We start from the raw sequence: 21,928 nt of genomic DNA, 5'->3' as shown, positions 1-21,928 counted from the left end.
CTTCAGTTCAGGTATGGTGGAGCCCATATCACATGGGATCCAACACAAGCCAGCCATAATATTCTTCCTCTATTCCAAAATTTAACCATTTATAAATAGTAGTATCATTCATGCCAAATAAATCATCAAAGGTTGTATACTTATGTTATAGTGTATGGCCTTATCTTTTTAAAGGTTAAGGACCTGACATGTTTCACATGCTCACTCCATGACCCCTAGCTAATCATTAACACTCAATAAAGATCATTGGTCACACCTTTTAGATTCTCATTCTAGTGGATTCAATCAAAACCGTTTGTTAAGAATAATTGTTACTGAAATTGGTAAATATGAAATCATATAAGTTATAAGCTACTTCATATAATTGATGGCTATATTAAGAATATACTCCATAATAATAGGTTGAAAAATAAATTCAATCATCCTCCAGCATCAACAAATAGAGTCACCAGTTCAGTACATCAGTAAGATCTTTTAGAGGCATATCCAGAGACTGAGTCAATCAAGGTTTTCCCTTGCACAGTTACACAAATTAAAACAAGCATGTATTTTTAGCCTCTACATCCCAAACTTGTCTGAAAACTAAGCATGATATCCAGAAAATTGCATTAAATTGAGGGAGAAGATTTTTAATAACACCAAAATACTAGTTAACACCGGCCAATGGATTACATGTTACAATCTCTATAGGTATTGTTATTGAGAACAAGTTTCCAACAACAAACCATGTCATGACGACTTACGAGGTCTTCCTCTCTTGCCAGCTGATTTCACTGGAGATGACTTAGAACTGCCCTTATTTCTTACTGGAGGGCGACCACGCCCACGGCCGGAACCTTTTCCATCGGCACCTGACTTTTTGGATGTTGATGCCTTACCTCGGCCTCTACCTGCCCTTTTTACCTCAGCCTCGCCATTGACTTGATCTTCATCACTATTGTCACTCTCTTCGACATCTTCCTCGTCTTCCTCATTCGATGAATCTTTTTCTTTTTTCCTTTTCTTTGAATTGTTAGCTTCTTTTGCACCCTTTTTTGCAGTCTGTTTAGGCACTGGAGTTTCAGTTGCAGGCGCATTCCCTGCAGCAAAGAACAAAATTCAAATCATTACCAGTTTATATTTAGATTCGGATGGATGGAATACAATCTTAAACTAATTTAGAATCACTATAAATAACATACCTTCACCAAAAGCTTTTCCATCATATACATCAAGCTGCAGGAAAATGAGAAGTTAGGTAATGTTCATTTGTATCATCAACGAAATTTAGAACAAAACCACATAGGACATGCAAAGCATAGGAAATGGAACAAGATGACAAAAAATAAAAACTGCCACAAATAGAAAGCAAGTATTAACTAAACACAAATTAACTATAAAGCATCTAAATCAACACTGTATAGCTAAATATATTTACAGTCGTCAACCATTTTGGAAAAAAAATGTAGTACACACCTTAAAACAAACAGATTTCATTTAATACTTTCGAAAACTCAGTACAGTAATAATTAGTTACTGAACTTCTCAGATAATTTAAGGGTTGTAGGTTTAAGAGCTACCTGGTTAAGCCGTTCAGCAACATTTGTTCTGTCCACGATAACCATGGAGTGGGCCATACCACAAGCAACACTTCCAAAATAAGAAAAGAAATTTAGATCACTTCTCATTTTGCTTTGTTAAATAGATAAGAATCTAATTCTGTATAAGGTACCACATCATTTAAAAGTAATTTCTGTTTTGTTATAAAATTTATTGAATCAAACCTTAATCCGTTAGTGCTATGGGCATTCTGGCTAGTATCAAAAACAAATTAGGGGACATTACAGACTTCCCTTAGAGTTTGATTTAATAACACAATGTACTCATGTTTCAAAAACTATATCCACTAATCCAACTCCCCATCCATGTAACTTCAATCATATCACCCATTAGTGTAATTTCTAAAACAAGGGTGTCATGTGTAAATAAGTTAAACCTATGGAAAGTCACTGTAATTTACCCAACATATTATGACTGGAGAAAAATGTTTAACTTCTAAAGTGGAATATACAAAACCTAACATCCCCAGATGGAAACAAGATAGATAAAAAGGAAGGGGGTGAATAACTGGTTCTTAATACCTACCTCATAACATGCATGCCCTCAAGTATATCCACTTTTTTGGGTATAGCTGATGACCTACAGGGCAAGTCCAAACATGAGAACATATGAAAATTCAGATAAAACAAACAAAATTAAATTACAAAAAACGTATACACATACTTTTGTCCCATAGGTCCATATCCCAGCTCTCCATTCTGAGCTTGGCCCCAGCTTATGCATGAGGAATCAGCCCCAACAAAATGGTGCATACCGCCTGAATCCATGCATCGTATATTCCAACCACTATTTACCGAAGTAGATATGGAATAATTTTATCAAAACAAAAAAAAAACTCAGGCAGAAGAAATTTATATACCAAGAATTATTATTCAAGCCATGGAATAGAGCACAACCTTAAATCCATTAGAGGCTTAGGATACATCCAGTCATCACCATTGTTCTTTAATTTGCCCCACATATACAACTGCCCTCCAGCTGAAATGCAAATAAACCAGCAATCAAACCATATGGCATTCTTTGGAAATATCCAATCAAATCATAATATGTTTAACATGGATTTTCCAGCTCAGATAAATAAAAATATCTTAGCTTCAGTGACTAATAACAGCTTTGTGCTGCTTTAAGCCTTTAGCTAATAAGGGCTAGAAAAACAGTTTCAAATTTTTTATTCCATATAAAAGCTAGCACTGCCAATAGTTCATTTCCATCCTTGATCGGTACAATCAGTAGCGAAAACTTATATAGTCATTTAGCGAAGTTAACATGTGACTTGCTGATGTCAGCTTGGACTCAAACTTTTTCCAGTTTGAACTCTTCTTAAGTGCACAGATAACCACTAAACAAAATATAACCAATATGTATCAAATTATCAACTTAAGATCAAATTTGTTTTTTCATATGTACCCATTGCAATATTTTCTCCACACTGCTTTCCTTATTTTTTATAGGCAAAGTTTTTCTTTTTTAATGGGGAAGGGGGAGAGCACAGCTACCGGGGTTTGAACCCGTCACACGCACTTAACGCCCTGCAGCTCTACCAACTGAGCTAACTCTTGGGGACACCGTTTTAATTATTTGTTGCTGGACATTTTGAACATTTGATGTATAATTAAGGATGCAGTACATCCACAGATCATGACTAAACATAAAACAGAGGATCTTTGTAATTCTACTTTTACAGATCATCTTTCTCATATAATGAAAGTCTTTATTTATACAAAAAGAAAAAAGAACCTTCACAAATCATCTTACTGTACTAAAAGAATAGGCAAACCTTCAAGGTTGCTCTTAAGAGCATCAAATTCTTCAAGAGCCTTGAAAATTAGATAACAAACCATAACTCTACCAATATCATCAATTCATAACAGATGCATTACAAGAAAGCAACAGAGAGAAGAACCATGAACGAGATTTATTATATCAGCAAATACTTATCATGGTGAAACAAAAACCAGGAATGTGTATAAGGCATACCTGCAGTACATGCAGAACTCACAGAACCAGCTGAAATAATTGCATCAGGAGGCAAAACATTTCTATTCTGGAAAACATCAACACGGCGTGGGGCCCATTCATCCTTCTGCTCTCTGTGCCCTAGTCTATAGAACTCATAAAATTAGTGGAAAATTTCAACAGAAAACAGTAAAGACAATATAAGGAAAACCAATTTTTGAATAAGAATGGTCTGATATTTGCAGACGGCCTAATCTGAAAACTAAGGACCAACCTTCCATAACCACCAAAACCCCACCTGCACACATGGATAATAAAAATTAAAATTGTTTTACACACAAGTAAAAGACCGAACTAGGAAACTAAAGGATTACTCACGTGTAGACATAACCACTCTTATCGACCGCCACTAAATATCCAAAACAAATAATGAGTACACATGATAAACAAGGTCGGATAAACAAAAATTAAGCATTGAATAACAACCACCTGTGTGATTTGTTCCACATGCCACTTTGACAATATTTTCCCCAGCAAGAGAAGCAATTGCTCGAGGACGTGGCTGGGCCTCATAAACCAACTTCACAGAGCCGTCTTTGGAATTATACTGCAAGAACAAGCAACATTATGTAAAGCTTTCTCCTTTTTGCAGCACAATGCATGCAAGTCTATGTTAGCATAATCAGGTTCAAATCAGAATAACAAAGTAGAGTAGACAGAGGTAAGTTAAAAACTAAAAGTATACTCAAGCACTGGTCAATCTTAGAGGATTACAGCCTTATGTATTAATAATTCATAAATTACCAGTACTAAAATTAACTCATTCTTTATGAGAACTTAATAACCCAGCATGACTAGGATTGTCACAAGATTGTCATAATTATATAGGCATAGATTTTCTGCTCCATTGTGCATGATGTCATAGCAGTCAATCACGAAAGGAGGTGCAGAGTGGCTAACCCCAAAAGCACATTAACAGGTGATTCAATAAATACTATGACACGGGAGGAAAGATATCAATATCACATTCAATGTCAGATAAAACATAAGCCTGCTACAGCAATGGGGAAACAGAAGCCAACATTCAATCATCTTAATCATAAGACTGGTGATGTAAAACCCTGAAAACCAAGAGTACCCAAGCCCACAGATCTGACCAACTGGCTCTAAACCTGAAAGATTCTTATCATATACAACCACTTGAATAAAGTGCCCTGTGTTCCATGGGTTTGAAATAAAATAAGACACTCGCATATCTTGGCTCGCCATAGACAATAAAACATCTTCAAACATACCTCATTATCTGTTCCATGCCCAAGCTGTCCATACTGTGGAAGACCAGCGGTCCTGGGAAAGATAATGAAATCAAAGGGATTGAACATCAGCACCAGCATGTCTCATACAGGAACATAACTTACATGGAGAATCAAGAAAACCAATGTAATTTTCATCCAGAAAACATACAGTATAGAAGATCCTTCAATGGAAGATAACCACACAGTGAAGTCACCACCACAAGTAGTGTATGTTACTTCAGACACGAGACAGCGAACAGGAGTAGGCTCAAGTTCTGCGCAAGACAGAGCAAGGAAGTAAACCAAATGGTCATTCCCATAGACATAATGCGATCTTGGATATTCATAATCATAATCAAACAGAAGGTCGTGAACTAAAACTAGAACTTGTGGGATCCACGTGGTTTGGAATCAACTATCATTTTCACATCGGTATAAGGAATATAGGCGAGCAAATATAAATATCAACTACATAAAAACAAACTGCATCACAATTAGTATTTGTAACGATTATTTTTTCATGATTTATACGAAGAATACTGTAACTACAGAAACATGGATCACATCGAAGCAAACTGCATTTAAAATGCATTCACATAATGTTATTATAGAATACTCTAAAAAGACAAACATACCATTTCGCACAGAACCTGAACCAAGCTGTCCATGTTTGTTCCATCCAAAGGCCAGGGCATTTCCATCCTCTGTAACAACCACTGTATGACTCTTCCCTGCTCCAGCTTTGACAATCTTGTACCTAAAATCTCAAACGCCAACGAAATTTAGCACACCAAGAAATAATGACAGAAAGAATAAACAAAATATAGACAAAAAATCAACCTTTAAATAGAAATGGATAAGGCAAACACAAAAATCCACATTTTATTTTCTACTTTTCATACATAAGATCCGAGGATCAAACCCAGGAACACATGTTTCAGGGACTTGGACCCCTTTCACTTATGTCAACACACACTGGAATACCCAACATTTGGTATAATAATAAATAGTAAAAATAGAATTTTAACAAAGCACTCCCTCTCTTACTTGGAAAGTTCAGACACCACAGTCGGCCTATCACGTTGAACAGTATCTCCATGACCCAGTTGCCCCTTCTGTACAACAAATTTCATCAATTAGAGTCACATCATAGATTAAATTTTGAGTAAATACCCAAATTCACCCCTAAGAAAAAATGTAACAATGTCCCTTAAGAAATTATAAAAAACATAATTTTGTACTGAAGAAACTCAAAGGCGAGACAAATAAGTCCTTTCTAGGACCCCATTTAGGAACATTAGTCTCTAACTTGACTGTCATTTGCTATTCTCCGGGATCAAATTGAAAATCTTCGTTTCTCGGCTACTAAACTGAGGTATGTAAATTTTTCCTAAAGTTATTAAAAGAAAATGATAATGTAGTAATACAAAGAAGTTGCTAATAATCATACATCATTACGGCCCCATGTATAGCAACGCCCTTCAACATCCAATGCAACGCAATGACAAGAAGCTACATCATTCACAGAACCAAAACAACAACAACAACAACAATAACCGTTACTATTATCATCATTATTATTAAAACAACTAAAATTACTCAGAAACTGAAACTTAAACTGTAACTAACCGCAACCGGCGGCAATGTAACGAATATCGATCCCGATGAGAGGACGGAGGCGGGAGGGTGAAACCAAGTTACCGTCGATACCTTTTTTCCGACCAATCATATCCCAACACGTGGCACCACAGAACAATAGCTCTCCACCATTCACCACTTCATTCTCCTTTTCTTCCTCAACAACCGCCATAGATCTAACGGCTAGTATTCAAAATACAAGCACTGAGATCGCGGAAAATGGCGGGAAATGAGAAGAGAAGAGAAGTGGGTTAGCGAAGTGAGACTCTACTGTGAACAATGAAATGAAAACCCTAAACTCGATTTTGTGAAAGTACAAGTTCTACTCGAGAAAGAGAAAAAGGGATAATAATAAATACAAGATTGTCGTTGGGTTTTCGAGACTAACAACATCAACTTTTAATTATTATATTAAATATGGAGAGATTTTATATAGGGTCCCTACTTCCGTCCTTCTCCTGAGATTTTATTTTTCTTGTATTAGTTTTTTTTGATGTCCCACGAGTATCTTCCTACATCAGTTAATCATGTTCGAGTTAGACACATCCACATATTTGTAGGACTGACTTTTTCAGTGAGTATTTTTTTCTTTTCTTTAATAAAACTCCAACTCAAGATCTTACTGAAAGAGAATCAAACATATACCACTTGAATCAAAACTCATTCATTTTCTTTTATTAGTTTGTTCATGTAATATATAATATAATAACACTACCAGATTGCAATTTATCTATTAAGAAGGTATTAGTTTTGTCGGGTAAGGTTTCACTTCATGTTTAGGATAACTAAAAAATTCAAATATTTAATTCTTGTGAGCAACACTTATTAAAATGAACAACATTTATTGTGTGGGAGGAGATACACTTTATAATACAAAAAAAAAAGATTGGAATTTGTCCCTTTTACTCTCACTTCAATCTATACTTATACTTTATTTTTTTTTTGTTTAAACTGGATTGCACGGCTAGTAGCATAGTTATTGCATAATATCAATCTATTGTAATAATCTGAAAGATTATTTTACCTAATAAATTGACCTACAAGTCATCTTATATATATATTGAAATAATAGTTGTTTACTTCCTACTCACAAAATGTGAAATGTGTTAATTGAAGTAATAAATATCATCTTTATCACTTTATATTGATAGACACATTTGTAAATTGATTTGTTGGTATTTTCTCATAGGAGAATGGGGTGTATTTTTTTAAGTTCAAAATGGGTTGGTTGTGTTACACTATTGTTGTGTTTGGTCAAGTTGACCTACAAGTTTTATAGTATACATGTTTTTTTGTAAAAAGAAATTGTATTCAATTGAGCATAATAGGTGTCCGCCTAATACAAAAGATTATTGTTTACATTATTGGTGAATTAATGAATCATGTATGTGTTCTAATGAGTTACTTGTTTTCTGAGACTGATAATCTATTGGACATTCAAAGAGGACAAACAATGGAGGCAAAAGACCAGGATGATACAATATCAACTAGTTTTCTGAAAGAATCTGTCTTGTGAAGCCACTTGTCTCTTGGAGCATGGGTGATTGAACTCAAAGCATTCAATAATATAGTAGTGGATTAGTTCCTTACTCAAACGAATGAGAGAATATTTTTGGTAGTACAAAAAAAACATTCAATAATATATCAATCTTCTTCCCATTACTATTCTAATATGCAAACTTTCATTTTAATCTGATTGATTGAACCTGCAAAGGCTATGCAAGTTTGGAATATTAGGTATGCAAAAAGAAACTAGTATTGAGCCTCCAAATAGTATGTGTGTAAAGAATAAGATCCAATAATATGAATAAAACATTCAGTTTCAAAATAATAAAAAATAAAAATAATGAACTAATATGTCAACCAATTAGAATAGTAATGATAATAATAATAATAACAGTATTAGTTTGATACTAATATATGATTGGTTATACCCCATTAGCTCTATGTCCAGAAATATTTAATCATTATTTGAATCAACACCAGGAACAAATTCACCTGCTTCCATTATTTGGTGCATTGTAATTTAAGGTTGATGATATAATTCATAGTGTTGAATCTGTTGTTGCAACCAAGTCTGTGTATTAATCATTGTCTATCTTTTTGAGTATGTGGAAAATGTATGTCTTGGTTGGATTCTTGGTGTTGGAACTGAAATATTTGTTGGTTAATACCAAGTTGTCGAGCCATGCAACTAGAATGATGAGGTTCACCACCAAGTTCTGCAACAACATGCCTCAAACGTTGGACTTCATCATTCAAGGTTTGATTCAAAGCTGCCCAAAGAATATAACAATAATATTAGATAGTTAAGTGCAAGTATGTAACCCAAATATACGACATTAGACACTCACAATTCATAACATATTGATGTATAAAAGCAAAAGAGTGAAAGACCCTAAACATGAATATATAGAATGTAAAGTACTAATGATGTAACCTATTTTATACTTTACTTTCATATAAATTACACAAAATTGCCATCAGCCCATGACATGTTTCCTCCTAATCTTGGAGTTCAACATGAACATACAACTAAATAGATATCCATAATCAACACAAAATCAAAGGAGTATATGGTGATATGAGGAAAGGAGAAACAATGATAATCACTTTACACTGCCATTGTTATCAGGACTACAAGCTCTAAGTCTTTATATTTACACAACAATTATCTTGATCGTGTTTATGATCACAAACATCATCAAATCATCAAGACAAAGTAGAGGATAACCACTTTCATTTCCCTAATACATTGGTATAATTTCAACAAACGGTGATATCATAAACATGGGTTTTATGTGGAATTTCACATAAAAATGCTTACTTCAAATAATGATTAGGATAATGAGGGATAAGGTAAGACGACTAAAAGGTAGTAGGATAAGATATGATTATGATGAGTTATTATCTCATCAAATGTGTAATGTGCACCAAATAAGCTAATAAAGGGTGACAAGAAATGTTATAAACTATATGTAAATGGTAAAACTATCCTTATTTTGTAATTTCATATAATATATTTCTTGGACTAGTGATAGTGATGGTGGTTACAGTAACATACAATGATTTTATTCAACTCTTCTGATCATAAGATATTGATCAATATTGAATTGGCTATCATGATAAGTTTATTCCTATCTTATTGGCTTAACATACCATTAATTACAATAAGATATGGACGTTTATCAGAGTATTATCTCAGTAGAAAATCAATCAGACATTTAAGGTGTAACATATTGAAGTAGGTCTAGCCTAACTAAAACATAAAAGTATGAGGAATATGTATAACAAACCATCTTTCAACTGAGTTAGTTTTTCTATTGCTTGAAGCCTTAATTTGTACTTGCTGTTCTCTCTTTTAAGCTCAGAATGATCCTTCTGGAGGCAACAAACAAACAAAAAAGAATGAACAAATGATATACATCATTCATAAGAAAATGGATTAATATATAAGTTTTTCAGAAAATATATGCACCTGTAAATTGGTTAACTTAGCAGACAATGTTGTTGTCTCTATCTCAAACGTTTTCACCTTGTTCTCCAAATCAGAAATGTATTTAGTTTTTCTCTCTCTTGAACGTGCAGCTGATTGACGATTAGCCAAAAGCCTAGACAAGTATATAATTAACCAACAAAATCAATTATCAGAGCTTAAAAGTTGTCAAAAGCTAAAGGGTAGATTTTAAAAATGTTGAAGGGAAGAAAGTTATTACCTTTTTTCACGTTTGGGATCAGTCGATGCAATTTCAACATGCTTATCACTTTCCATTATTTTCTTCAACTCCTCCGTGTTGAAATCATCATTTTCAAGTTCCATGATTGTTTGAGATTTTTTATCATCTATTGAAGTGTTAGATGAATGTTGATCTTCTTTATTCTTCAAAAGATGAGATGTTTTACCTTCTTTCTCTTTCTTTTTCTCCCCATTATTCATAGGCTCATCAACACTATAACCATCGACATTTTTTGCATCCTTAACTTCTCCCTTCAACCCAAATTGAACATGTTTCTGAAAATCTGTCATTTCTTCTCCAGATGAAGAAGATTGCATAACACCAGAGATTTTCAAAGGAGAGTCACTTCTTGAACGCCTATGTCCTTTATGTGGAGAAATATTATGACCTACCTGAAGAGCATGCCATCGATTGATGAACACTGAATGAGAAGGAACATGTGTTGTTGAAACAACACTTTCTCCCACAACCATATTACCAGTTAATGAATCTGATTCATATGATGTAGTGGAAGTAGGAGTAGTAGTGAATTGGGTCAAAGACCTTGATTGTGAGGACCCTCCTGAATAATGCAATCTGTGTGGAGGGGATAGTGACCCTAAAGTTTTAGGGTAAGGGGTTGAAGGATGAATATTGATATCAGATTGAGAGGGTGGTATACCAGGTTTCTGCTTTGGTGGTGGTGAATCAAATGCACTGCCACTTCTTTGGTATGTTCCACTTTGATCAACACTACCTTCCATTGTCTTACAATATGATTCTACAACTCATAACTATATACAAATTAATTAACAAAAAATTGAAATTACTAGAACGACCCAAAACATATACAAATTATTATATTGATACTAGAGTGGGTTTGGTTAATATATAATAGCTTGAGATGTCAAACAAAAGCTGAAACTTACGAAGTGTTTGACTCAAAATTCAGTTGTGTAGTAGTAGCAAAAAGGTAGGGATGAGAATTAAAACAAAGCATGTGGATATCCGCACGAACCCTACCCGAATTTAATGAAAAAAATTTGATGTGATTAAATTCGAGTTTAGTATAATTAATGTCTTACCTCCAACCAAATTAATATATGTAAAATTACAAAATTACATATATGAAACTTATTTGTATAGAAATTTTACATATATTTATATATAAATACATGTTTCATGCGGGATGACATTCAGTTATCTAAAACCCGACGAGTTTGAAGATGATATCATTATTTTTATCATCATTTAATTCAGATTCGGGTTTTGGATTTTGGGTTTGAGATTACTTAAGCATAAACCTAACCTCAATCCATCTTATTCTTATTCCTGGCAAAAAGGTCCCTACAACAATACATGTTCTTGAGTGTTTCTCAATATTATAATTTATGTTTGCTTATAAAAATAATATTTATATTTTTTTATAATAAAATTACTTAATTAAGAGTGGTAGATGATACCTCTGGAAATTATTATTTTTCCATATTTTTTGTGTTTGGATTGTCAACTTTTTCTCTCACGAGATTCTGTCGAATAATTTCTATTTGTTATGGAATAAAAAAAAATCTCCAACACTTACCTACAATACAAGACTCCATTGGATAATTTGAATTTGTCATCTAATTTCAAATCCATCGTATGGATGGAAATGATAAATAAGTAAATAAATCAATACATACCCACAGGGCAACTTATTAACTGGATTTTTAGATTTTATATGCATTTTGTACACGCTCAAATAGTTATAGTATCTTGGTTTTGATTATGAAAATGTCAAAATTATATTTCTCCAAATTCATTTTGTTGCTGCAATGGAAAAACTTTCAAAACTAAAACTATTGGCTTGAACGATAGGATGTTTTCCTCGGAACTCTGATTTTTGATTATATGATTAGTTAAAATTACTATTACATTTTTACAGTTAAAATATAAAAAACTCTATTATGCTCAATTTGGATTGAATTGATCTTTAAATCCAAATATTAACTTGGAAGTCAATTACGGACCAATAAATATATTAGCATCTCATCTGCTCGTATTAAATAATATTCCACTAGTTGCATAGAATATGTTTATGCTCAAAGTTGTTTGATGATATTATTTGTTTAATTATTTATTTATTTATTGAAGAAAAACTTTATTCTTAGCATTTGTATGTAATAGTAATTTATCTTTATGTTACTCATAGGCATCCACATGAGTAATAATGAATCATTATTATTACTATGTAGCTATTTGTAGAAAAACTTTGTTACTTGTGTAATTTTTATTTTAAGATTTGAATAAAAGAAACAATAATGTTTAATTTTGATCTATTATTCATATCTCAATATAGTAGAGTACAACCCTATGCCTGAAATTACATCTTAACTTAAAGGAGGTAAAAATATGATCTTGATCGCATCTATTTTCGATCTTTAAATTTTTGTATCATAAAATTTAAATAGATAATTAACCATTTTTTATTATTTGTTCACCTATTTCAAGATAGCAAAGTACATAAAAGTGTAACAAATTTGACTTTGACTATTAAATTAAAATAATGCAAAAATATGATAAAAAGAGAACCAAATTATTTAAGGTTTTTATTAAAAAAGATAAATGGTGAATTATTGCATAATGAAAAATGCTTATTTTAATTATTTTTATCATAAAAATATATATCATTTTATTATATTTATCATAGTAAATATATTTTTTAAAAGTCTTTTATTAATTTCATCTTCATTAACATAGTGAAATTTTTTATTTATATTTTTTTTATAATATAGCCATTTCTGATTGTTATTATTATTATACTTATTATAATATAGCTATTTTTTATTATTATTAAAATAATCAAATGAGGAAAGAGAAGAGAGGTGAGAAGACTAATTAATGCTTCATTTGGTTGTAGAGAAGAAAGTAAGAAGAGAGAAATATGCGAGAAAGAGAGTGAAAAGAAGAAAAAAAATATAAGAAATAGAATAGAGTTTTGTGTTGTTTGGTTTTATAGAAAAAGAAGAGAAATAAATGATTTTACTTTTTCACCTTCCTCCTTCATTTTCTCATCATATTAGAGAAGAATTTTTTTTGGTGGATCTCACCTCCAATTTTACTCTCTTTTCTTAAATTTTCTCCTCAACCAAAAGAGAGAAAGAAGATCTTTCTCTTCAATTTCTCTCCTACCAGATGAAGGCTAAAGTGACAAAGAATAAACTTTATTCATAAGATCACTTTTTAAGAAAATGCTAAATTTTAGATTTGAAAATAATTACATGGTACATTTTTATTATCATTTTAAAAAAAATATTTTTTGTTAAGATAAAATTAGATATTCACATAGTTTAACTTTACTAAGAAAATGTCAATGGTTTGATTCCTAAAATTACTAAAAGGTCAATTGTTCGATTCTAAAGAACAATATTTATTGCGAGTGACAGTCACGCATTCCAAAATGAATTAGTTATTTACCCAAAAGAGTGAAGATACCATTGGTAGTACTAAAAACTTAAGGCTTGATATGCTTTGATCCTAAAGTGGTCTAGACTTTGATTTTACTATCTAAAAACCTTTTCAATGGTTATTAAATGTTCCAAAAATTTAGTTTTAGCATAATTCTTCATTTAAGTGACTACTTCAATACCACAATTGGTAAAATCACACAAATTATTTAATCTCATTATTTTACCTTAATTATAAGTCCTAATAAAACTTGGTAAAGTTACTAAGAATACTCATCATACAAAATTTGCAATGTAGTAAGTTTAAATATACATGTCAAGATTTAATTAGTGAATAATACAATTAACTAAGTATTCACACTCTACCCCTTGCAAGTTGTGGGATAGTATTCACTTAAACTTTTATTTCTTAAAAAGTTATAAAAATATATTTCGCAGGAACATATTATTTAGCGACTATTATGAGAGAGGAAAAATTATAGATATAATTAAATTGAACATATTATATATGTTATATAGATCAAATTTAGAAAAAATATCACAAAAATATGATTGCAATAGCCACGATCTATATCACAATGATCACAATTGTATTAAATTTAATTTAAATGTTAAATCTATAGTTTATTTTTCTAAACAATTAAATAGAGAAAAAATAGAGACTATTATGCTTAAGGAAAAAATATAGGCATAATTAAGTTACATATATAAAACAAATATATGAAAGAGAGGAAACACGTGGTACTATCATTGCTTTTTTTCGAATTGCTTAATATAGTGATTTTAAAACTATTGACATTCTCAAATGTCTACATATTATAAAAATTAAAACAATGAGTAGTTAGTTAATAAAAAAATATGAATGGGCAAATTATAACTTAAACTACACACCATGTCCAGGATCCTCTCCATCAATAAAGAAATAAGTGCTTCAAAAAACAAAGGAAAATATAACATCTAATGACACATTTATCCTTTTGATTATAATAAAATCACACTTTCGCTACTAAAAACAAGTGCAAAAACATGCATTTGTCTCTCCATTAATGGAGATGATCTTTTTGCTTTTACACCATTCCCCATTACATTCGTCACCTCCTGTTGCAACCATCCTTACAAACTTGGTATAACCATCAACGGAAAAATAATAAACCTGAAGGAGGAAATAAGTAACATACATAACCAATTCAGCATTTAAACTCATAGCTATGTTCCAATAAGACCAAGGAAACGGGTCTTTACAATTATTTGGGATTAAGAACTAGACGCATAGACCATAACTATATCACAAATATTTTTCCATCATGCAACCTTTTACATGCCGTTGGTACCACAAGACCATTTCAGAATATTACAAATGACAACGAAGATTATACAGTCATTTCTTCAATCACTAATATAGCCAACATTTTGCAAGATTATGCATTCTAAACATAGGCAAGGACACATCCAAATCATTAGCTTCCTCTGATGTCGTTACCAATACCTTATTTTCCTCGTTAGTTGATTTGAGAATCAATAATTGATCACTAGATGCAGATTCTATTTATGTATTGCTGCTCGAGTCAAATTTATCACAAACTACTTTATTGTGATGTATCGATTCGTACCGTGTTTGGCCCAGTGGTCCTTGAGGTCAACAGGGTTTGATAGATCATGACCTTCCGCAGCAAGCCGACTAAGCAGCTTATTGAAAGCGCTACCACTCATCTTCCGACCTCCGACCCGGGCATGCCTCTTGTTGGGCACTGCTGGAAGTGGATACATTGACAGGGTTGTTGTGCAACAAGCAGACTGCCAACCCCCGTTACCCCATTTGTAGCACTGCCTCAGAACTCCGGTACAAGAGCAAACTGGAGCCGGCATGGTAGACTCGTCATATGCCACCTGATTTAACCCCAAGTCCTGGCCTTTCCAATCGGCCTTGGACACCAGTGGCTGCTTGTCAAGATCATCCCCTCTATTAACCATTTCCTGACCACTCTTCCACTCGTGTGTCTTGCCAAACATCATGTCATTCAAGTCTTCACTCTCCATCTTGTTCTTTCTAGTAGTTTTTGAAGTCTTTTTATTGGGTGAAATTGACTTAGCTTCCTTCGGTCGTTTGGCCCGTCGTGATTTCCCAGCCTCCAAAGGGATGTGTGCTTCTGGGAGGGCGTCAGTTGTGTGCATATCCCGTGTGCCGTAAGAAGCATCATCCATATTGTGTAAGTGGTGCAACTGTTGCTGAGGATGATGTACATGCTTGACACCACGTGAGATTTGGCATCCTGGAGGACATGATGACATGCTACCGCTAGTTAAGGAGCTCTCTCGATATTGAAGAGCTGCAATTGCGTTATCTCGTTCCATGATTGCATTATTTCGTTCTGCAATTGCAGTATCTCGCTGCAGGAATGCCATGTCACGCTCTGCAAGTGCTGCCTTTTTTTCAGAAAGAGCCAGATTTCTTTCTTGAACTGCTGCATCTCTTTCAGCCATAAGTGCCATAATCTGTTTCATGGAAGGCTGATGTTGCATCAACCACTGCAACGGCAGCAATTAGAAAATTATTATCGAACCCAGCATCTTTTTAGGAGGAGTACATGTTGCACAATCATGTAAACTTAACTGCAACAAACATATCTATGAGCACAAACGTATTTTTATATACCTGTCCTTGAGCAGCTTTATATTGATCTGGTTTTTGCCTTCCATTTTCACGATGCCCAGGATCATCCATCAGAAACCAACAAATGTTACTAAAACCTAAATAATGACTCCAGGCTTCCTCGACCAATATGGCACTTGGTTAATCAAAAAATACTTCGCCATAATTCCTGCATATCAATATAGAATCTCTTCAGTGTTTATATGAGCAATTTGACATAATCAAATACACCACTTATGATAGAGCATTATGGTGTCATTCGATCCATGCAGCCGACCCCGCCTAGTTAGACTAAGGTTTTGTTGTTGTAGGAACAAGGATATAATTCCTCTATCAGCAACTCCAACTAGAACGGATGCTGAAAAGAATAAAATACTTACCATGCTTATGCATAGAAGTTATACACTTGGCAGATGCTTGATCAAAATTATCCCTATACAAGAATAAGACTTAGTAAGTCTACAATGAACCCAAGTAGCAGACAATGAAAATTACATAACATATTCACATATTAAGTGTGAAAGTGTATCTGAAATAAAACTCGAAAATAAGTACGCTCTAAGCACGCGTGACAAATCCTGCGAATTCGGAGATAATGGCATAGATGCAGAGGATGTATGTGTTTTGCATATCAAATGTTATAATGGTGTAGTAAGCAGAGTTACTAGAGAAACAATAATAAAAATATTTCAAAGTTCCTGAATTTATATCAATCATAAATCTTTTTCAGAACTTTCATGCTAGCATGATAGCACAGCAAACAAAAATAGAAACATTTGAAGTTAATGAAATTAATATGATATCATATCAATCATTATTGTTAATTCAGAACTTCCTAAGAAACAATAAACAAACATAAAGCTAGAACAAATTAAGAACAATAGTATATAGAAAAAGGATAAAGTATAAAAGCAAGATCTGAAAAGAATGGTGGGTATGAAGGATGATTCTTATTTGATTCTAATGTTCTGAACATAAAATGTACGGATAAAATCGCCCAAAAAAAAACAATAGTATTATCTTCATTTAGTAATTCAAGATTCCATGTACCTATAAATAATTGAATATATAACAAAACTACTCAAACCTCTTTTCACTACTAGCTCAGAGAAAATTAGAAGATATACAAAAATTGAAGATGGTGAAAGGTGATTAAAAATAAAGTCAAATAAAGTCCAAGGCAAAGAAATTGAAGGTCGAATGAGTGAAGCAAAGAGATAGAAAGAGTGATGATAATTGATTAAGAAGAAAAAGGAAAAGAAAAAGTAATAATGGTTATCAGAAGAAAACCCTAATCTTGAGGAGAAACGAGTGAGGCGGTGTCGTGTCCACTTGTGTTTGTGTGTGTAGCTTTCTTCTCACCCACTTACACTTACCATTTTTTTTGTTTCAGTGTTATCTGGTAGGCTATCATATCCGAGCCGAAAATCCATAGCTTAAAATTTTGTTTGAGAAAAAATTAAGTATGTACTACTTAAATCAACATGTAATTATCCTTGTGTCGTGTTGGCAGGAACCACCAAAATTATTATTAGATAAATGAGTAAACACCTATTCTTCAATATTACTTTCTTCCACCAACTTTTTATATATGAAAAAGTGTTTTTTAATCTTTTTTAGGAGATAGGGACTATTTTATGATCTTTTGGAATAAAATTTGTATACACACTAAATGAATGAACAATAGAATTATAGAATGTGAGTTAGCACCAAGTCAAGTTGTTGGTGACTGTGCCTTTTCTTACCGCTTTCACCCATCCAATTGAACACAAAACAAGATTTGAAGTACTTCATTTTTAACACTCTTTTAATTATTTTTCCTCTTTTATCTTCTCTATAAGGCATGGAATTTGCAAATTTTTATGGCAAGGAGTTTAATATTTTAGGGTATAGGGTTTATTCATAAGGTAGTCTGATAGTGAATAGGACGGTCGTAATGAATGAATGTAGGAGGTTGTGGGTTCGAGTCCCACCATCAACAAAAAATATGAGTTATAAAGATAGTTTGATGGTAAAGGAGTATAGGAGATTGAGGGTGGAGTCTCATCCATAACAAAATACTAACATACTTACAATTGTCGATAAGAAAAAAAAGGAGTTTAATATTTGAGCTGAAGCAAATCACATCTTGTTAGTGGGTTGGGCATTGTTTATGGGTTGTCAAACTACTTTAACTTCAATTCTGTAAATCAGCCCACTACTTTAATTCTCAGAAAAAGACACGGGTGGGTGATCCATTCATTATTATTTTTTGTTCCTAATTTTAAAAAGAATGGTCAACTTTTAAAATATAGACTCACGTTAATTCATTCATTATTCTTTGTCTATTAATATTAACAAAATTGTTGTGTGACACGTTTATTGCATGTCCTAGATACATGTGACAATTTCATGTTATAATTTTTTTAAGTATGCTAAAGATGTTGTTTCAATTTTTTAAATTAAAACATCAAATAATATTCTTTTGTGTTATCTTCTTTCCTCGATCCAAAAAACATGTATTTGAATCTCTCAAGATTTATGTAAGTATTGTATTTATCTCTATCCAAATGAAGTTTTGAACTTTAGACCATGTTTCTTCGACTCATATCATTACTCCTAAATTGTCCTTATTTGTACCAAAAACAAACGACGAATAAAAATGACCTAGAGTCAAGTTTTTTAAAAGTTGGGACCAAAAATAGTAATTTAAATTTATTAGGAACTAAGCTTATACCCATTGAAAATTTAAGGGGCCAAATTGATAATTATTCTCATTTAAACTAGTCAAACTTAAATTTGATTTGTTTGCAAAAATAGTGCTTTAGCTTGATTCAGATATCATTAAAAGGTTGAACTATTTTTTTCTTTTATCAATTTGATCCCTCTATAAATGTTATGCTAATTAATATTTTACATTAACAAATATTTCATACTAAAAGATAGAAGACAAGTATTTCATAATATTAATAAATAAGTTTTCAGCCATTAAAAACTTTCAAAGTATCATTTTAAACATTGTAATTTATGTCAAATAAGATTATAATTAATGCAAAATATATGTGTGTATACACACACTAGTTTCTCTTAATATTGTGTTTGTAATACTTTGGTTTTCAATATTAACTTTGTAAAACTTAGGCTTGGCTCATTTAACCAATCGGGCCTAACTTCAAGTTCATATTTGTTTATTTCGTCTAGCTTTTAGTAATTCGAACTCAAATAATTTAAGATTGTTGTGAAGGTTTACACTCTTAAGAATAGTTTATATTTGTAAAGATGAGATTATTAAAAGTCTCAAATATATATTTAGAGAAGAGTTTTATTATATAAGGAGATAATATGTCTTTTTAAATTTACTCATTTTTTATATATATTTTATTTTTCTATTTAAAAAATGTCATAGAAAAGAAAAGAAAAATGAGACACTAGTCATAATTAAGGGAAGGGTGAAGAAAATAAGAGAAACTATCTTTGGCTTCCAACCTCTCTACTCATTTGTAACAACAATTTATCTTTAAATCTTTCTTAATCATTTTTTATAATTTTATCTAAATGGTCTAATTCTACATGACAAATAAACCAATTATTTCTTAGTTACTCTAAAAATAGAATGAAGATGAGGCTGAAAATTATGGGAGTCATAAAATAAAATGTTCTAATGACTAGGATAGAAGGTTTAAGGAATAAAGTAAAAAATATTGTAAATTTAAATATAACTTACAATAAAATACTAACATACTAATATTTGTAATAAAAAAAACATTATAAAAAATGGAAGAGGTAGTAGGTAGTTCATCATTAATCATTTAATAGTAACTCCCCACAACAATTAATGATTTCAAAATAAATAATTAAATTAAACCATAGGTACATCCTAAAAGGAAAAAATTCACAAAGGTTAAAGGTTATAATTTTCAATGGTAACATGGTTATTAACCCAAATCAATCATTTTCAATAGATTGGAACATAAAGTTACTCAAGAAGGAGAATATCTAATCTATTTTCATTAAGAGTTTAAGAAAAAATATTTTATCTGAATGAATGTTTTTGTTAATGCACCTTTATAGAGATGCCACGATCTCTATACAAAGCAGTTGAAATCCATGCAAGTTCCAAAAAAAACTGACCTAACCGTCATTCATCTACTCTATAAATTCTCTATTTCTTCCCTCATTCTTAACCTTATTCCATGTTCTCTTTTCTCTTCACTTTTGCACTTCATTGAGTATATATCATTTCTTCTAAAATCATGGCTCGTACTAAGCAAACTGCTCGCAAATCCACTGGTGGAAAGGCTCCAAGGAAGGCACTTGCTGCAAAAGTAAACCTTTTTCTTCATTCCCATTTTCTTCTATATTCATTTTTTTCTGTAACTTTTTCACCATGTCATGTTTCTATTTTTAGGCTGCTAGGAAACGTATTCCTAGAGAGGGTATCCCTGCTCCAGACGGTGGTCTTGGTGGTGGAGTTAAGAAGCCTCATCGTTTTCGCCCTGGAACTGTTGCACTTCGGTGATTAATTCCTTACTCATATTTAATCCTCATTTTATGCCTTCTTTTTCCAAGATTCTTATCGTTGTTGTTGGAAAGCAAGTCCAACATCGCTTACCTCATTGTCTTGAGAATAATGGTTTATAAATACTTGTTGTACTACTTCTTTTATTGCCGATTGGTTTTGAGATGAAACCTTAACAATTGCTTCATTTAATGTACCCATGTTTGATAACTAAGATCGGTGTGTGTTTGTTGGATCAGTGAAATTCGTAAATATCAGAAAAGTACAGATTTGTTGATTCAGAAGTTACCATTCCAGCGTCTAGTTAGAGAAATTGCTCAAACAATGAAGACAGATTTGAGATTCCAAAGTCATGCAGTGCTTGCTCTTCAAGAAGCTTCAGAGGCATATTTGGTGGGATTGTTTGAGGACACTAATTTATGTGCTATTCATGCTAAGAGAGTTACTATTATGCCCAAAGATATTCATCTTGCAAGGCGCATTCGTGGAGAACACTCTTAGTTTCGCTTTTATTCACTTTCATGCTTTTCATTTTAGTTTAGATTATTACTATCTAAGTATTTGTGTTTATTATGTTTAGGTTTTATTGTAGTTTGATGTTTCTATAGTGTCTGGTCTTTTCTTTGTATAGGGATCCAGTTATGTTACAATTTACTTATTAGTTGTTATTATTATTATTGTTGTTAGTATAGTTTGATGTTTCGTTGAATTATGGATGTATAACTTAGATTTGTGTTTCAGATAAAATTCCTTACATGCTTCAAATATTTGAACGCCATGTATATTCCATAACATTCGAATGTTGCATGCATTTTGGTATGTCATATACGTGTGAATGTTTTTGTGAATGTGCATGCGTATGGGTTCGCAAATATGTGGGAGTTTCTACTCCTTAAGTTCCAATATTTTTCAATCATATATTTAATTTTTTCTTATAATATTTTTATATCAATCTATTTAGATTAGTACACCAAAAATGGAAAATGAATTGGCACAATTTACAGAATTAGAACACAATTCACTTTTGATCTAAAAATCAATTGGCCAGAGGTCAGGGCGAATTTTCCTATAAGTTACACTATATTAGTATATTTTAGCAACTTGTTTTTTTAAAGAAAATTAGAAGATTG

At 32.1% G+C, this 21,928-nt stretch overlaps 4 protein-coding genes across 6 annotated transcripts; 1 reads left to right on the top strand and 3 right to left on the bottom strand.

Annotated features, from left to right (window-relative positions):
* Nucleotides 433-6,815, bottom strand: LOC109328166 (protein RCC2 homolog). The gene is made up of 16 exons (XM_019561488.1): nucleotides 6,480-6,815; nucleotides 6,301-6,362; nucleotides 5,898-5,965; nucleotides 5,486-5,607; nucleotides 5,020-5,125; nucleotides 4,851-4,902; nucleotides 4,045-4,162; nucleotides 3,934-3,964; nucleotides 3,830-3,853; nucleotides 3,577-3,701; nucleotides 2,496-2,577; nucleotides 2,263-2,385; nucleotides 2,125-2,178; nucleotides 1,560-1,629; nucleotides 1,182-1,215; nucleotides 433-1,079 (listed from the first exon to the last, which is right to left on the bottom strand). Exons 1-16 carry the CDS (start codon nucleotides 6,658-6,660, stop codon nucleotides 730-732), a joined length of 1,602 nt encoding a protein of 533 aa, XP_019417033.1. The 5' UTR covers nucleotides 6,661-6,815; the 3' UTR covers nucleotides 433-729.
* LOC109327772 (transcription factor VIP1-like) lies at nucleotides 8,577-10,968 on the bottom strand. Its single transcript, XM_019560922.1, has 4 exons — nucleotides 10,205-10,968; nucleotides 9,967-10,099; nucleotides 9,785-9,869; nucleotides 8,577-8,764 (listed from the first exon to the last, which is right to left on the bottom strand). Exons 1-4 carry the CDS (start codon nucleotides 10,966-10,968, stop codon nucleotides 8,577-8,579), a joined length of 1,170 nt encoding a protein of 389 aa, XP_019416467.1.
* Nucleotides 14,799-17,687, bottom strand: LOC109328402 (protein BASIC PENTACYSTEINE6-like). Of its 3 annotated transcripts, none has more exons than XM_019561856.1 (4): nucleotides 17,591-17,687; nucleotides 16,681-16,733; nucleotides 16,304-16,469; nucleotides 14,799-16,176 (listed from the first exon to the last, which is right to left on the bottom strand). In XM_019561856.1, exons 3-4 carry the CDS (start codon nucleotides 16,370-16,372, stop codon nucleotides 15,232-15,234), a joined length of 1,014 nt encoding a protein of 337 aa, XP_019417401.1. In that variant the 5' UTR covers nucleotides 16,373-16,469; nucleotides 16,681-16,733; nucleotides 17,591-17,687; the 3' UTR covers nucleotides 14,799-15,231. The 3 variants fall into 3 exon arrangements, with proteins under 3 accessions (XP_019417401.1, XP_019417402.1, XP_019417403.1); XM_019561857.1 differs by lacking the exon at nucleotides 17,591-17,687 and adding an exon at nucleotides 17,388-17,545; XM_019561858.1 differs by lacking the exon at nucleotides 17,591-17,687 and adding an exon at nucleotides 17,428-17,545.
* On the top strand, nucleotides 20,508-21,348 carry LOC109328403 (histone H3.3-like). Its single transcript, XM_019561859.1, has 3 exons — nucleotides 20,508-20,604; nucleotides 20,688-20,794; nucleotides 21,038-21,348. Exons 1-3 carry the CDS (start codon nucleotides 20,533-20,535, stop codon nucleotides 21,297-21,299), a joined length of 441 nt encoding a protein of 146 aa, XP_019417404.1. The 5' UTR covers nucleotides 20,508-20,532; the 3' UTR covers nucleotides 21,300-21,348.

The sequence above is a fragment of the Lupinus angustifolius genome, chromosome LG15 (assembly GCF_001865875.1).
Source record: "Lupinus angustifolius cultivar Tanjil chromosome LG15, LupAngTanjil_v1.0, whole genome shotgun sequence".
Lineage (NCBI taxonomy): Eukaryota > Viridiplantae > Streptophyta > Magnoliopsida > Fabales > Fabaceae > Lupinus > Lupinus angustifolius.
Note: the sequence above shows the minus strand (reverse complement) of the source record. Positions and strands in the feature narration are given on the sequence as shown.